Source organism: Plectropomus leopardus, chromosome 1 (assembly GCF_026936395.1).
Source record: "Plectropomus leopardus strain MGB_pleo_1.0 chromosome 1, ASM2693639v1, whole genome shotgun sequence".
NCBI lineage: Eukaryota > Metazoa > Chordata > Actinopteri > Perciformes > Serranidae > Plectropomus > Plectropomus leopardus.
In genome coordinates this window covers 22,704,543-22,722,537 of record NC_142176.1, presented here as the reverse complement: position 1 = coordinate 22,722,537, position 17,995 = coordinate 22,704,543, and the positions used below count along the sequence as shown (strand labels likewise).

At 37.5% G+C, this 17,995-nt stretch overlaps 2 protein-coding genes across 6 annotated transcripts in view; one reads left to right on the top strand and one right to left on the bottom strand.

Annotated features, from left to right (window-relative positions):
* The window catches only part of rnf111 (ring finger protein 111), a 37,959-nt gene extending 31,686 nt beyond the window's left edge, over positions 1-6,273 (top strand). For 2 of the 4 annotated variants that reach the window (XM_042491958.2, XM_042491880.2), the window contains exons 11-15: positions 691-771; positions 2,424-2,519; positions 2,781-2,867; positions 3,309-3,412; positions 4,744-6,273. In XM_042491958.2, coding sequence (XP_042347892.1) covers positions 691-771; positions 2,424-2,519; positions 2,781-2,867; positions 3,309-3,412; positions 4,744-4,861 — 486 coding nt within the window. In that variant the 3' untranslated portion in view covers positions 4,862-6,273. The remainder of the gene's footprint in view (positions 1-690; positions 772-2,423; positions 2,520-2,780; positions 2,868-3,308; positions 3,413-4,743) is intronic. The other 2 variants (XM_088077812.1, XM_042492040.2) reach the window with 2 other exon arrangements.
* A 3,666-nt stretch (positions 6,274-9,939) lies between these two features.
* Positions 9,940-17,995, bottom strand: part of myo1ea (myosin IEa) — a 65,598-nt gene continuing 57,542 nt past the window's right edge. The window contains exons 24-29 of one of the 2 annotated variants that reach the window (XM_042491554.2): positions 17,345-17,502; positions 15,655-15,744; positions 14,686-14,890; positions 13,714-13,749; positions 11,820-11,989; positions 9,940-11,431 (exon numbers count right to left, since the gene is read on the bottom strand). In XM_042491554.2, coding sequence (XP_042347488.2) covers positions 11,355-11,431; positions 11,820-11,989; positions 13,714-13,749; positions 14,686-14,890; positions 15,655-15,744; positions 17,345-17,502 — 736 coding nt within the window. In that variant the 3' untranslated portion in view covers positions 9,940-11,354. The remainder of the gene's footprint in view (positions 11,432-11,819; positions 11,990-13,713; positions 13,750-14,685; positions 14,891-15,654; positions 15,745-17,344; positions 17,503-17,995) is intronic. The other variant, XM_042491637.2, reaches the window with a different exon arrangement.

The window sequence follows — 17,995 nt, the reverse complement described above, 5'->3', positions numbered from 1 at the left end:
GTTGAAAATTGTTGAAACAGTGGAAAAAAGAACCAAGATAGTTTCCGTGAGTTTTATTTTTGATGACTTTGAATGAAATGTGTTTAAAGATGATGACGGGGATGACGATAGCAATTTTGGGGTCTTGTTAAACAATAAGGATCTTACTCTGATGATTTACCCCTCGCTGTATAAGGATGTGACGTTTTGTGGCCATTCATATTAATACTGGCTTTATCAATAATGAGAGTATAGGACAGTAAATTCATCAGGTTGCCAGAACCGTGACTCCAAATGAATGCTTATGTTGCTCTGTAACTGCTGGGTGTGTAAATGATAACCTGTTAACACTGACTAAAGGTGATGATATATCAGTGTTGTGAACACAAAGGACACTTTATTATGGCAGTTTTAAGGTTATTCTCTGAGAAAATGCCAATTACCCAAATGCATGTACAAAAACAGTAACGTGGCAAATCTCAGAGTCAGATGACTCAGCTACTTATCACATGCATTATATTTAACACTCACCATAAGCTTAAGACCCTGTCAAATCAAATAAGATCTGTGAAATTATGAAATGAAAAAAAAGTTTAAGGAGTCCTTTGATCCAAAAGGATTAAGCGCATTCATTTATGTGAGAGACATGCTAAAATGTTCCCATAGTTAAACAAAATGTGTTGTGCATGTTATTTTTTTTGTCCCTCACAGCACACTGGCATATCTGAAGTGACCTACCCGCACATTCGGTACATCTCATCTAGAATGACTGGCTTTGGAAGAACTTATGAGGTGAGGACTGTTTTTATTTTAAAACAGTGCCAGAATTTGGGTTTTTTTGTCAGTCTCCCAGTACAACTCAGGCAATTGAAAGAGTAAATGTATTAGTTCTTTAATCACTGCCATCATCAATAGTAATTTTTTTTAATTGTGTAACTTATTTTTGCATGACTGATCACTATTTCATACGTGTATAATGAGGACACATTGTAACAGTATTTGCGTTAGAGTTAAGATGTATTCTAAGTACACAGTCCACAGCTGTCACAGGGAAAGCATGATGTATTACTATAGTGGAGAAGCGCACACAAGTAAAAATTTCAATGTCTTGACAAAATGATCTTGACTTTTTTCCAGTGTTCCATCACACCTCAAGGTCTTCATCAGAAGATGAAGTTTGATCTGTTTAATGTCTTGTTTCACTCCGACCAGCTGTAACTCGGCTGGTAGAGCAGATCAGCCATCCATCATAATGTTGGTGGTTTGATTCCCATGTTGAATGTTTTCCTGAGCAAGGCTCAGTCTGTGGGTTGGTTGGTCGGTAGGTCCACAAAAATTTCCCCGCCCTTTGGCGGTAACCGTTTTCGCTGACAGTGTATGTGTGTGTGTGAGAGAGAGTGAAGGTGTGTGTATGTGTTCAATGTCAACTGGCTAAATATGGGTGTGGCAATGGGAGTGGCCTGACATAAAAAGGTGCATAATTTCCGAATGAATTCACAGACTAGTACAAGATTTTGTGGGAAGACACAGGAGTCACACGTCAAAAGGCAGCAGATAAACATGCCAACTGGCAAAAAAGAACAATGTGTGGATGCACGCACGTACGCGGTCTCAGCTATTACAAATGTATGCTTGTTTATAAACAAGTCTTAAGACTTCTTCAGACTACTGGCCCAAATCCAGCTTCAGAAAGCCTGGGCAGCAAAAACACATTAAATGTGATTTTTGCAAACTGGATCCAAATCACATTTGGAGGTGGTTTGAAATGGGAGTTCCCAGTCTCAGTCTGGTCGCTCAAATCAGATTCCAGAGTTTCACGACACTGGCAGTGCAACACATAAAAACTTATAATCCAGAGCGCACAAAGGAGGACACCATGGAGAAAAACAGTTTGCAATGTAAACATATATATCAGCCCCCTCCACCACTGAATGTGCCTGGAGTGACAGAAGACTTCTGCACAGCAGCTGAACAGCCAGACTGTTTGGTGGGTGAAATGATGGACCTCCATTTCTTATGCCCTTGCTCCTGTGTTAAGAAAGCTGCATCACCTGTATAGCTACTGACACCTATGTCGTTACCACAGCAACCCATGCAGATAGGTGGTGGTGTGGACACACAAATCCGATCTGACCACTTGCAAATAATACTGCGGACAGTCCATCTTCAAGATCTGATTTGAGAAACAAATCTGATTTGCCTGCAGATTGAACATACTCTAAATCACACAGTCACAGGGTTCAACCACTAAATATGAGGCAGGTATTGTTGAATGAAAAGCTTTAGCTTTGAGCTGAAGTCAGAGAAAAGCACCAGTGCAGAAACCAAGCTGCACAGGTGTGCAGCTGTTTCATGCACAGTAAGAGAAACTTGTCTGTTATAGAACCAAAATGTGCATCTGTGCATCATTCTCACTGGGATTTATTTATTCTGCATGTATTCAGGACCTGCTGCATTTAGAGGAAAGATTGGGGACTGTGAACCGAGGAGCCTCTCAGGGAACCATAGAGAGGTGCACTTACCCACACAAGTACAAAAAGGTGAGGACTCATGAGAGCTTGTGTTGTTATGTATACATTGTTGATTGGATATTGCAGATATTGTGTATAGTTGTGCATGTCTGTTACAGTTTATTCTGGGACAGAGTGCGCAGTGGTCTTTTGTGCTCATTTCAAATGTTTTAGCAAAATACTGTAGTGTGTTTTAGATTGCAGCTGTGAAGACAATGTTGAGGAAAAGTTTCCTTAGAGGTTTCCAAATGTATCTAAACGAGTAATCTAACACCCTGCCACCCAATACAGAAGGTGTTGGAGAGAGACATTGACCAAGAGTTAACCCCTGAAGCTTGGGCATCTATTGGGAAAAATATGCACGCAACCCCAGAATCGGTGAGAAATAATGAACAAATCAATTTGGAAACATGTCTCTGCTCACATGTAGAGTAGATGTTAGTATTAGTCTTGGGGGCCAGGGAATTCGGCTCTAGAATAACTTTGATTTGGATAATTGTGATTTGTTTAGCATAGAGACAACAGATAGAACTTTATTTTCTATTTTCAGGACAAAATGACCATTCTCTCTGTCCCCAAAGGAATTTAATGTTTTTTGTTGAAATGTTTGTTCTAAACTTAGTTAGCTCTTTATAGCCAGTATTATATTTTCATATGTACTTGTAATGTTACAACAGTGTTTAAGTTGAGCAGTTTTATGTGTTAAACATAGAGTGGATTATTAGGATTATTAACCATATGTAATGAGTCTGCTGATACAGCTTTACTCGTCCATGATGCATATCAAAAGTCATGTTTCCAAATGTTTAATGCACACAGAGAAAGCTGCATGGTAAGCAAGACGAAGACGAAGGGGCAGATGAAGACACAGAAGAAAAATGCACCATCTGTCTGTCAATACTGGAGGAGGGGGAGGACGTCAGGTAAATGGCTCCCCTCCTGGGTGTTTGTGCTGTTCGCTGCTCACTGTTTTTAGTGTGCTCAATTACGCTTTCAGGGGTGTCACATGTGGGATGGCAGGTGTTGTTGTTCCATTTTGCCACTGTCTCTGGAGATATACATTTTTAAAACCCAAAGGTGTAGTAATCAACAGAAAACCCCAGAGTGACCTAAAATTACCGGCCTCATGGAATTGCTTTTTGGCACTCACTTAGGTTTTTTTTAAAAGAGGATTTTCTGCCCTCTGTTGGTATACAAGGAAGTTATGAAGTAATATTTTTCACTGGGTTGTCCACATTTACATAGCTTGCATGAAACAGCACAATAAGAATGCACAGGATTAAGTATCTAAAACAACAATAATAATAATACTGATAATAATAATAATGTAAAGCACCTTTCAAGCAAGGTGGCCACTAGCTCACCTGGTAGGATGGTCACCCAATGTACCAAGGCTGTGTCCTTTCTGCAGCGGCCTCGAATTGATTCAAACTGGGGCCCTTTGCTGCATGTCACCCCCCTCCCCTTCACTCTGTTCTGCTGTCCTATCAAATAAAAGCAAAGAAAAGACAAAAACAAAATAAACCTAAAAGCGCATTTTTAAAAATACATGTTAAAACATGCTTCATTAAGTCACCAAAATTAAACAGAGTAGTGGAAGAAATCATCAGGTTTTAAATGAAAACATTACAAAAATAAATAATAAATGAACATTTTGGTATTTTAAAACCAGGACATTTGAGATGCACCTTTAGCCTTCTACCTTAAGAACTTTGTAGGATATTCACCACAGCAGACCGACGTCAGTAACATCCACCGTTGCATAAAACGGAGCCGCGTGTAAGTGCAGTCTGATTTTCATAGCGATGCAGTTGCCTTTTTCTAAGTTCTTATGAATTATCTCACACATCTTTCTTTGACCTCATGACGCTTTCCATTGAGGTCAAGAAGATGTGTTTAGAAGAAGACATTTTTTTAAATGTTCAACTGCGGCCATAGTTTTTTGGTATACTAAATAGTGTATTTATTGGGGACTATTTCCTGCTGTGAATGTGGTGCTATTGGTGCTATGGTGCTATAGTATTTACAGCAGCAGGACAGTGTGTGTGAGATTGATCGAAATGAACCACAATGCCCATCGTCATGATGATGAAGAAACATGTGACCCAGTATGATCCTGTGGCTCACTGATGTGTTTTTTAATAGTTTCTGGACAACAGACAGTGAAGCTTTATAAGGCTCCAGCTACACATACAGCACCTGCAGGATCAGTTAATTGCTGGTTATAATCTTTGCTCCTGTGTTTCCCCACCAGACGCCTACCATGTATGCACCTCTTCCATCAGCTGTGTGTGGATCAGTGGCTCCTCACCAATAAGAAGTGCCCCATCTGCAGAGTGGACATTGAGGCGCAGCTGTCTGCTGAGAGTTGATGCTGTTTTTCTAACAACCCCCTTTTGTTGAAAATTTATTTTGAGATCATATTAATTTTCTCTTCAGTACTGCAGTCAACCAAAGATGGCAACCTGCGCAGCTCTACTACAAGAAAATAAAAAAAATAAAGACCTGACAAAAAAGCATCGAGCCTAGAGTGCCAGCTATCACATATTACTACAACAGCTAGAATTCTCCATTAAGGGTTTAAGATTTTATTGTATTTATAAAGCTTTTATGTAGCTTTTGATTGTTTCCTCAAGTGTCATTTTTTTGTTTTTGTTTCTCTGCATGTTTCCTTGCAATGCATTTCTTTGCACATATAACGTGGGCTTAACACAGCCTAACAACTCGCAGGTGAGGATAGCTGCTCTAGTAAAGATGCATTTCTGTAAACCTAATGCCTTGCTTTACTAGAATAGAATGTCACCCTCCTTTAAAAAAAAATAACATTGCAGGATTCATTTTACCAGTCATTGTATTGATTAGTTTATGTTTAGAAGATGTGGATTGTTAGTGAAAGATGTTTTTTAAGTAAATCAAGACATTCCTAACTAGGGAAATATGTTAACAGATCAGCTGCTGTATTAGTGCACACCCAGTATTTCTAGAGTGGAAATAAACTCCGATGTTCACCTCACCTCCCAGAATATGCACATGCTTTGCTACGATCACACCTCCCTCCAGCACCTTCATTTGACTAAAAACACCGTTATCACCGTCATCTGATGTATTTTAGAGAACAAGAAAAAGAATGTCACGTCCCTCTCTTGACTGTTCTTTCTAAACTGAGCGATTGTTGGGACCTGCTAGGAATCTTCATTTTTAGGGGAAGTTTCTCCCTGCAGATGTGACGGTTAAGGTTTCTGTCAGATGATCTCAGGTCTACATGTGTGTTAGACATTTCACATGAGCCTGCAACCTGGGATCATTTTGTCAATCTGAGACTGGCAGTAACGTTGACTTTAAGTTCCCGTGTGTGTGCGCTGTGTGTGTTCAGAGGGAAATACACAGCTCAATTTGGGATGAATATTTACTATTTGTTCTCGCACTTCAAACCATTTTATCCACCCTCCCTTTCGTCTCTCTGTAGTTGAGCAGCGGTGTCCATTTTTGCTGCTGCGGAAAGAAAAACACTAATACTGTTGACTAACTCACTCGCATAGACTTGCACAAGAGAGAAAAGGGTAGGAGAGTAGTAGTGAATATGACAGTGCACTGAGGCCATGTATTTCCACTCTGATGACTATTAAAAAAAAAGAAGAAAAAAAGATATTTTGAATGGAGTGTTGAAATGCAGTACTTAAAGCAGGTATCCATGCATCCATTGACTTAAAGGCACCAGGATCATATTCTGTGGGATTTATATTAGTTTTAAAAAATAATATTAATAAACTTGGATAACTCTTGAGTCTTTTCTCTGGTGTCCTCTTTGTAATTTTTTTGTTTGTTTGAATGTTGGGTACTTGAAACAGCTTTTTTGAAATGAAATGTCATCAAGAACATTGTATGTTTGAGTGAGACACCTCAAGTCAAGTTTTTTCATGCTCCGGTCAGTTTTTCATGACTTTTGACGACGTACTATACCATGATGCTATATCATGATTTTTGATGTGATACTATACTATGATGTCTTTTCATATTTTTGATGATATACTGTACCATGATGTATTTTCATGATTTTTGACGACATGCTGTACTATGACTTTTTTTCATGATTTTTGGTGACATACTTTACTATGCCTTATTTTCATGATTTTTGACATCAAACAATATTATGGTGTTTTTTTTCCATCATTTTTGATTACATATTACATGATGACTTTTTAAAAAATATTTTGAGGACATACTATGCTAAGACGTTTTTTCATGATTTTTGACAATATAGTATACTATGACGTTTTTTCATGATTTTTGATGATAGTATCCTTAAGCAGTATCACATTAGAGGGAGTGCTTTTGTACTGTATATCATCATGGCTGTGATTATCTTAGGTACGAGGCTGCCTACGACCGAATCACAGCCGTGATATACAGTACACAGCACGACCTTGAGTGTATTATTGGTTTTACACAACTGTGCAAATAGCTATTTATTAGATATTTATTAATAGATACAACAGATTATGATTTGTTTCTTCATCTTGTGATTTTTTTAAATTTTTTTTTTTGCTCCGCCGCAAGTGACAGTTGTTGCCTAGCAACACAAAACTTCTTCCTGCAAGCTGGCTACTTTGCGTTAGTTAGGTCTACATGTTATACACGGGGCAGCTGCGTAGTATCATCTACAATTATCTGTGTGTTTCAAGTGAATTAAGAGTCTGTTAGTTGTAGCAGATGGTTGTATGTTGTGTGTGTCTCTGGACTTGTCGCGGCGAGTAGGAAGAGTCCTTACCAGCTCATAACTGCAGTCTCCGCCGCCTCCAGCTGAGGAAACTCTGGCTCCCGTGGCCGGTGAAGGGAGAGGGCGGGTCAACCATGAGGTTTAGACCAGGTTTAGAGTCTGTCAAACATCCCGTGCCGGGTTTGAAAGGCTCCTCGTCTCCGCGCCACATCTTCGTAACGTTGTTGAGCGCAGTCTTGAAGCACCACGCCGGGGTTAGCAGCTAGCTATGCAGAGGCAGCTAAGCTAAAAACAACAGCTGCACAGAAAAGTCCTCACAGCAGCTTGTTGAAGGACACCGCCGCCACCAATTTAACCGAGAGTCCTGGGCTCGCCTAACTGGATAACTAATAAAACAATAAACGGGACGGAACAGTAACTGCTTCCCTTTTATTTTCTTTAACTAAAATGCCCAGGAATGAATGAGCCCCGAAAAGACTGGAAGTTCCCCCCATTACTTTTGTTTTCCCGCCACAGGACAACTCCAGAGCGTTAATGTAGGCCTAATTAACGGTTCAGAACAGCCGTGCAGCGGAGTGATACATGCAGAGTTAAAAGTCCCAGTGATGTTGTACTGTATAACAGGACTCATTGAATGACTCTCGATCAATCAAAATACTATTACACAACATCTAGCTGTTGTATAATATGACATTTTTTAATCATTTTTGACGGCGTACTATACTGTGACGTTTTGTCTGATTTTGGACAACATACTATAGGATGACTTTTTAATGCTTTTTTTTTGGATGGCATGATACAATACATAATACTACGATTTTTTTCTGCTATATTGGACAATATACTAAATTATGACTTTTTATGCAATTTTAGACGACATATTATTACACGATTTTTCTTCTCTTTTCGACAGCATACTTTGCTGACTTTTTTTTTTTTACATTATTTTGGACGTTACGTTTTTATGCTTTTTAGATGACAAGCTTTATTATGATTGGCATACTATATTATGTTTTTTTATGTTACTTTGGATGACATATCACATGACACATGACACATGACACATCTCATGCTACTTTGGAAAACAAAATGTAGTGTGATTTTTTTTCTTTTGCTATTTTGCATGGCAAAGTATACTATGGCCCCTTTTTCACTATTTTGGATGACGTACTATACCTTCACTTTTTCTATGCTGTTTTTGATGACAGTACAGAATGACATTCTTGTGCTTTTTTGGATGACATCTTAAGACTTTTTTATGCTATTTTGGACAACATACTAAACAGATTTTTAATGCTATTTTGGATGACATACTGTACTGTGATTTTTTTTCATGTTATTTTGGACAACATACTGTACTATGATATTTTTCTAATGTTTGGTATGACATACTTTATTGTGATGATTTTGATATTTTGGACAATATACAATACTATAAATTTCTCTTGCCGTTTTGGACAACATACTATGCTATTAGTTGTTTTTGTTGCCATTTGAACAACATATGATAGTACAAGTTTTTTCATGCTTTTTCTGACAGCATAGTATAGTATTATTTCCTTTCCTTTTTGTTTTTGTTATTTTTGATTACATTCTAATACTTTAATTCTGTTTCGGACAATATTTTATGCTGTGACATTTTTTTTTCTATTTTGGATGAGATAGTAAACTTTGACCATTTTTTGCTCATACAATATGATTAATTTTTTTATTTGTTCATTTTTTACTATTTTGTACAGCATACCACAGCATGACTTTCTTATGCTAATTTAGACAACATACTTTACTGACATTATTATGCCATTTTGTATGACATACTATGCTGCAACTTTTTCAAATTTTCTAGGTGATTTCTTTCAAGATTTTATTTCCAAAAGTGAACTTGTCAATATTTTAATTTTGTGACCTCCCTCTTTCTGCCTTCTCCTTCTGAGGCTGGTACCTGGCCTTGGCTGGCAGGTGGGGTTAAAGAGGTCGTCAGGAAACTACCTGCACCTGGGTAGATTGACATGCCATATCCTGCGCTACTTAATTTATTTCAAAACTGAAATTCTCAATCTACAGTTACAAATCTCAAATTTCTATATATTAATCTCAAGTAAAAATTAACTTCAAAAATTAACAATTCAATTCATGGACCTACTATGACCAGTCATCATCAGCTGACTTATTGTTTGGTTGAGTGTTAAGGTGATTTTCTTTCAATGCAAAGGTTATGAGTTCATGCCATCTTGTGACACCTGCAGCTTTGAATCTTTGAATATTCCACAGTAAAATTCGACACTTTTCACATTGTAGCATAATTTGTGTATATGTTAAAAGACATACAGATCTTGAAATAAAAATTCAATACAAATGTAGTCATATGGAGCATGTAATTTTTTATCAAAGTATATCTATATACCTCAAAAGAGCATCAAAATATAGTGATGACCACCATGAAAAAAAGAAGAAAAAAAACCCACAAGTATTTTACCTCTTGTCAAAAATTCCAATGCTTGAAATCTGCTTGGATGACAATTAATGCAGCTTGCAGCTTTCATTAAATGTGGAAAAATAGAGTAGCAAAACAAACAGTCTGTTGGGGGTCACTGCAATAATTACCTCAGTATTTGTAAAATTTGGATATCAGTCCTGATGGCATGTGCATTATGGTAATAAGTATAAAAATCCAATTCATCACTGTCCATTTAATGCATTCCCTGATAATAAAACAAAGAAAACAGATACATATAAAATATTACATGCTTTATTAAAAGACGCACCTACTATTTTGTATTGCACAAGGATGTTGTCAGCCATCCAAGATCAAACTATATTTGATGATGCAGAAGATCTATGACAGAAGTCTCAGCAGTTATTTTACTGACTAGAGCATAATGTGGTTATTTGATTAAAAAAAATACTAGGAATGTGTAAGTAATGCAACAGCAGTGCAAAAGATGTGCAGAAACAGTCGAGCAGAAGCAAAAGGAATTCTCTGTAGTGCCATGAAAAAAATGTCAACAAATGCCTTTCACCTAAAACAACTTTTGCACAAACAAAAATCCATTCACCCTAATCTGTGATAACCATTATTATCTATGTGTAGCTGAAAGCAGCCCTTTGAGTATCAAAAGCAGAGAAAAATCAGAAGATCCTTCAGAGAAAATACAAAAAAATTAATTTAAATTCTAACCAACAACAGGCGTACTCCTAAAATATGAACACATATACAGATTGAGATCTAAAAATGCCTGTTTTATCATTTTATGTAAACAAATTATTCTCCTCAGTGACGCAGCTTATTGCTCGCTTTGCAACCTGTCCTTCATACACTTGACTTACTGGCTGTGGCATGAACGAGTGAAGATGTCTGTGTCCAAGGTAGTACCTGTACCAATAAAGTGCTAATACACCACAGACAGCATGCTCAGGTTACAGTATACATGGCCTCTACTCTGTGTCGAAAATATACTGGTGTGATAGGAAAACAAAAACAACAACAAAATAAAGATGAAGATGAGTTTCCAGGTGAGTCACCACTAGACTGCATTGCCCTCCGAGTGTACATGTAGAAGAGATTAAAATTGCTATCGCTTTGGTATTTAAAATCATTACAATCACAGTGTGATGATTTACTGAAACGCCGGTCCCTGTAAGAAGTTACAGTTTTGCACCAAAATAAATATTCCTGGTAAAGCAGCAGGCGCTGCAGTCTTGCCACTGAGATGATCGCCTTTGATTCAGCGATCAAACCTTCATCTGAGAGTAAAATCACAGCCTGGTCCCACAGATTAAGCATACTTCTTTCCAACGCTTCAAAAAATGTTTGAGCTCAAATCCTCAGCAAGATATAAATGACAGTAAGGAGAACACAGAAAGCTATAAATACAATAAATAGTTTTGTTCAGTACTCAAAGGGACTGTGGAGGAAAACAGACCCCAGGTCAAACAGTCTTGTCTTTAAAGCAGAGATTGACGGTCTTTTGGTCTGGTGGTGTAACTGAGAGTTACGTTAATTTACGACAAGGCAGCAGTGGAGGAAGTTTCTCTCCTCAAGGAGTCTCGCAGTGCTCCTCTCCCTGACTCTGAGCTCCATCCCGTCCTCTGAGAGGGTCAGCGGGGACGCAGCAGGCTCTCCTCCTCGAGCTGTAAACCGGCAGCTCCTAGATCTTGGTGACGTAGTTGTTGGGGAAAAGTCCCTGCTTTCCACGAAGTCGTCCTGTCCACCACCCGGATGCATCTAATCAACAAACATGACTAAATGAGTGTCTCATTGCAAGCTGACATCTGAACCAAAATGATAAGAAGCAAGTAGGGCTGTCAAACGATTCTTTTTTTTTTTAATTGTTAAATGCGAATAATCTTATTTTTTAATCTCATGTTAGCATTTCAATACTTTTTTGAAATCCATACTGACCAAGTACAGCTATTCTTGTTAGATTGTCTTTAATTGGGAATCAAATTACAGCAAAAAACTGAATGGGACTAGCATAAAGTGGGCACGTCTGTAAAGGCATGGTCCTCTGTGAAATGACCATGCCTGCCAATGTCGGCGGTGACTAAAAAAACCCAACAACCTTAATCGCATTGCAATTAACGCTGACAGCCCTAGAAATGCGCCATCTTACCCTCTTTGATAATATCAATAAGGTCATCAGCGTTGAAGCTGAGCTCGTCAGTGTCCTGAGCGTCATAGGCATACAAAGCTTTGCACTGGGGCACCTGGGGTTTGGGTTTGGGTGCAGGTTTGGGTCGTCCTCCTCCCGGCGGAGGCCTGGTGGCTGATGGTCTGTGAGCTCTGAGACATTACAGGAAAAAAAGGGAAACCACACAACTGTCAACATCAACAGGAGGCAGCTACAGTGTGTGAAACATGCAGTTCACGGTGCTGCAGTTGGCTGTGAAGTTAAGTCAGAAGAGGCTGTTAATCAAGTTACATTTCAAAACTACTACAGCGTAAGTGTGCATAATCACCATCGTGTTATGTAATGACCTTTGAATCCTTTTAAATTTTCAGAATCGCATTGTGATTAAGCTAAAAACAAAATGTGTTTTTATTTTTACATGGCAGTGAGACTACATGCTCGTGGATAAGTGCAGTGTGTCAGTGTGAAGAAAGCCTTCTGCTTCATTTTAACAAACTCTTGCTGTTCACAAATCAGCCACAAGATGGTGATTGAGTACACACTATATTTTCACAAATGAGCGACTAAAAAACTTGAGGAAGCCGTTCAGAGCAGAAGTATTGATCCAGAGTCAGTGGTACCTCTAACATCTCTGTTTATGATTCTGTATGCACATAACTTTGAAACCCCTGTCTGTCTACTGTATATGCAGGAGGCTACGTGCTCCTTTCAAGTTAGTTTTAAATATAATACTAAATGTAATACCTAAGAATGGGATTGAACAACTCAAAAGAGCACTTAACCTACACAATGATCTCCATATCAATTACTACTGCTGTGTTATGTTGACATTGTGAAGAAAACTTTGTTTTTGTAGCATCCCTACATGAAGAACAAAGAAACCAAAAACTGAGAAAATTCTTGATGAATTGGAGTAAAAGGGAGCCACATTTGACAACAGCAGAACTACATCAAAATATCAGTTTACAAACTCTCACACAACTCTTGCAGTATAATACAGGTCTCATTTATACAGTCTTATGTCCAGTATATCCAAAACACATGCATTTACGCTAAAACCTTACTATTTAAAATATTTCCGCATAAACGATCTCATGCAAGAACAAGAAGCACGCCTGGGTGCGTTTCAGCTCAACCAGGTGTGCTACTCATATGCATAAGTGTTAAGGTTTTAGCAAAAGTGCATGTGTTTGGAAAGTATTGCACATACGACTGGAAAAATGAGACTTGGATTATACCCATCAGTTTAGAAAGTTTGTAAACTGATGTTTTGATAAAATTTGCAGCCCCTTTACCTCCAATTCATGAAAAACAAAGTTTTTTCCACAAAATCAAAAGGACAGGGTGAGTAATTCATATACAAATGATCGTTTTTTAAGTGAAGTATTCCTTTAACTCAACTGTTCAGATAAGCTAACTTAGGATCAAATCATTCAGAATAGTTGAAGCGGCAATAGTTAGTTTGAACATATGCAATATATGCATTTACTGAGGTCCGTGTATATGAAGATAACTTTCATCCTCAATGTTCATCTCTTCATAAAAACAGATCCTTTATTAGAATAAGGCTTCAGAAGAGGAGCACAGCAGGGATTCTTTCATTACTAAACGATTTCAAGGATCTTTCATTACACAAATGAAAGATCTGTTGTATTAAGATGAAATGTAAAAGAATTCCCACTTGATATCAAAGACTTTGAGCAGCAGCAAAGAATGAAATATTAGTTGCACACTACAGTCGGCTCCTTTAGAGAGTTTGAACTTTGCCTTCTAAAAAACCAAAATGTACAAGAGAGGAAGCATCAATATATCCTGCTGCTAAAAGCTTTTATAGTCCTGAACCACCACCCAAAACACTGCAAACACTCAAACTCACATTCCTCCATTTGAAGTTGGTCGTCTGTCTCCATTGCTATAAAAGATAAATTATCCAAATTATGTCACATTATAAAAACACAAGTGTATTAGTGTGTGTCTATGATGCCTGTAGGCATCTAAAATTATGTGTGTACATGTGACGTAAGATACCTTACTGCCTAACAACCTCATCACAATTGACAGATATGAAAACTCTGTGTTAAAACATATGTTTTTAAAGGGTAGAGACAAGAATCTAAGTACCTAATGGGAGGGAGCTTTAAAATGTGAACTAGATACTACAAAGTTGAGTCATATGAGGCTGAATGATAATTAGCTGCATACGTCAGCAATTAAAGTGTTCTCAGCGCATAAACCTGTGAGTCACGCTTGTCAAATTCCCTGTAATGGAAATAGTAAACAGGGTCGGGCCTTTTGGGAAAATGACAATCAACACCTTTAGTAAGAACTGCAACTCCACTTAACTGGTGCAGAAAAATAACATTTTTATCATCCAAAATGCACTTTTTTTTGTTTTCTTTGGTAATGTGGCACCATGGTTTCCCATTTCTTGGCAGTGAGATGTCAACAAAGGCATTAAGAGGTGATTCTGGTGGGTAAAAAGTGAAAGATGAAGCTGAGATTTCTTTCCACAATATATAAAAAAAATGTTTGTTTCACGTGCACACGCATTATAACATAACTGCAAAACTATTTCATGTCTAATGGAGAAATATCCCAAATCATGACTATATATCTAATAAAGACAGAGTTGTCACAGGATGAAACTAACAGGGACATGGTAGATCTATGCAGTATGAACAGCTGACTGATAGCACTCAGTTAAATGAGATCCCCCTTTGTGCAGTAGCAGTCACATGTAAGTCCTGTTTCCTGACACGTCATCTGCATATTTGCTTACTCTGTCTCCTTTTGTATGTACTGTGTGGTTTGTGTGTTTTATTTTCCTGTGTTTATATTAGGTTCTCACCCTGCGGCTCCTTGATCAGGCACTCTCAGACAGTCCAGGTTGGGCTGCGGCCGGCTGCCGCCTCTTTCCTTCAGTTGGTTGGCGTTGCTAGGCAGGAAGGGGCGCGTTGCGTTGCCTGACGAGGAATGCCTCTGGTTGTGATGCTGCGAGTTCCTCTGATTAGCTACGTGGTTGGTGTTTTTAAGGCCACCATTCTGGTGAGCAACTGCAACAAAAAAAAAAACAAAAAAGGGTTTAAGGCAATTCACATGGATGAAAGTGAAGCATTTAATAATAATAATAATAATAATAATAATAAACTTTATTTGTATAGCACCTTTCATGCAAGAAATGCAGCCCAACGTGCTTCACTTGAAAGAAATTACATGCACCAAGTGCTTCACATCAAAACACATAGCAGACAAAAAGACATAATAAAACCTGCTTGTAAAAATAAAATAAGATCAGAATACATAGAATTGCATTTTAAAATGGAAAAAACCCACCTGATAATTTTAGTAAAAGTAAGATAAAATAAGGATAAAAATTGAATGCAAAACATAAAATGGAAAATAAAATAAATCCCACTGGCATTATTAACCCTTTAAATTAACACTTGAAAACCTGAGCACATTTGTTTGACTTCTTTCAAAAAATGGGCAATGAGCAATTTTAAAAAAACATGGCCAAAAATTAGCAGGAAATTAGTAAAAAAAAATTAAAAAACAACACATACTTTACCTGAAAATAAGCAAGAAAGAGAAAAAAAAGAAAACAAACGAGGATATAACACTGCAAAAAAATGCTAAAAAATGAAAAAATAAATGCTTACTTTTTTTTCCTGTAACATAATTTTAAATATATATGGCTAAGATAATTATACATGCAGTATTCTAGACATTTTTTCCTAGAATGTTTAAATTTTAATAGTTTTTGGAGGGCACAAGAAAACTGATGTCGATCCAGGTTTTCTAGGGTTAAACGCTGTACCTGGAGGTCCGGGGGCAGCCCTCGAGGGGATGTTCTGGTGAGTTCTGGACGCATTTGAGCGAACCTGAGAGAAGCTCTTCCTGGAGGGGCCTGTGGATGAAAGAAACGAGGAGGTGAGGGGAAGAAGTATTGTGATATTATGTGTTTCTGTTAAAGTTACATGCATTTCTAATACATGACATTGAAGTTGACTAAGTCGGGTTTCAATGTGCTCACCATCAAATTTAAAGCTTTTTTAACATGAACGCCAATAGATTAATAGCCCCACCTCCAATTTATGAGACTCATTAATGCTTTATAAAGATTGTGTTACATGGAATTAAATTCTTTTTTAAAAAACAGCAAAAAAATATAAAATGAGATTTTAAAAAACTAAACTAAATAAAATAACAAAAATTGATTGATTAAAATGTATGAACACAATGAAATTGTTATGAAATGAAAAGTATAGTAACAAAATATTAAGTGATTGGACCAATTTATAACCAATTTGATGAAGACAGTTGTGATGAAAACAGTTTCATCATTTCCCCCATCTTACATTCATCATTCACATCACAGTACTGTTGTTTATGATTTGAAGGGCTAGTGTGTAGAATTTAGTGGCATCTAGTGGTGAGGCTGCAGATTTCAATGAAACTTCTCTCATGTGCCAAGCGTGTAGGAGTACTATAATAGCCGACACTATAATGCAAAAATGCATATGGCCCATAGAGTCAGAGCTTCATTTGTCCATTCTGGGCTACTGTAGAAACAACATAGCAGGCTCCATGTAAGAGGACCCGCTCCCTCCCTATGTAGATATAATAGCTTATTCTAAGTTAATGAAAACACAATTCTTATTTTCAGGTGACTATAAACTAATAAAACATAGCTGTGATCTGTTTCTGTCAATATATACCTAAATCCTACACACTGAACCTTTATGGGAAGTGGCCATCAAAAATCACACCTGCTGACAGACTGATTAAATTTTTGGCCACCATGTCGAGATAAAAGCTCAGGAGTTTGCCATGCCTGCAAGACCACTTTTAAATGACCCTAGGCTTGTTTTTCAAAATATACCATTTGATAAATACAATTTGGCTTAATAGAGCAAATGACTTTGTATTTATTTTCTTTCACATCATGATGGCAGGACAATTGTACAGCTTGCAGACATGCACCAGGTCGGAACTATGCAGGCAGAACTAACGTGTTTTCATTAACAGACGCAAACTAACAATTATCTAACACTAAATATTTCCTGTCAGTTAGCAGACATGGCCACGGCAAAGAAGCATAAAGTTGATAGTAAGGGCTTGCACTTTAAGGAATGGTAGAAAAACTTAATATTTTTTCCCTTAAAGATATAATTGCTGCATTTGTGTCATTTGTATGTGTTTTTGAAATTATATATATGATGTGAGAAGCAGCTGGCTCCCAGGTATTTTCACATTATCCATTCTGGCCCCCATTCAAAAGTTTGGACACCTCTGGGTTATACTGTATGTCTAGGTTTATAATCAGAACGCTGGGGTGTCTCAGCTGTTGAATACACTGCAGAGACCAACTGATTTCAAGTCTTTCAAGTCATCACGCTCAAACCTGAATGATGAGTCTGACTTTGTCAAAATCATGACTCAGCACACCTGAGGTTCATGTTACCACAGAGGTGAGAACAGGTCATTTCTGCACTGTTGATACTCACGTGTGTTCTTTGGAAGCCCGGGGCCGATGCTGACCTGCAGAGATTTGCTCGAGGGCTTCAGTACAGGCATGTCACCCTGACCACCTACGAACAAGACCTGCCGGGAGCCACCGCCACTCAAGAAGCCCCAGTTCTCCTTTTTCAACTTCATCTCCAGTCTGAGGGACAAAACAATAAAAGTTTTGTAGAAGTCTTTTCAGAAAGTCCCTGTAAATAATTATTCTAACAGTCTAGTCTAACGAGAGGTTCTGAAATACTGACTTATTAACAGTGAAGCTTCAGTCTGATTTAAAGACTAAGAAAATTACATTTTCTCTGAAAAAACGAGAACTTGGCAACCTTTTACCGATCACTTAAATTGTATAAAATCTTAAGATTGTATTTTCATTTTTTAGTTAAAACAAACTTTATTTATTCCCTCTTTTTTCTCTCTTTATTCAATTTATGCTATGCAGTATTAATGTTATTATACTTTGGACATGTGCATGCGTATATGTGTATAGAGGTTTGTTTGTTTTGTGCTATGTTATTGAAAAACAACAAATTCAGTTTTTAAAAAATGATAACTATGATCAAGACTTGAAACCATTTTTTAATGAAAGTATGAGTTTAAAGTCCCCCTTTTGAAAATAACTAAAATAAAGGTGAGAT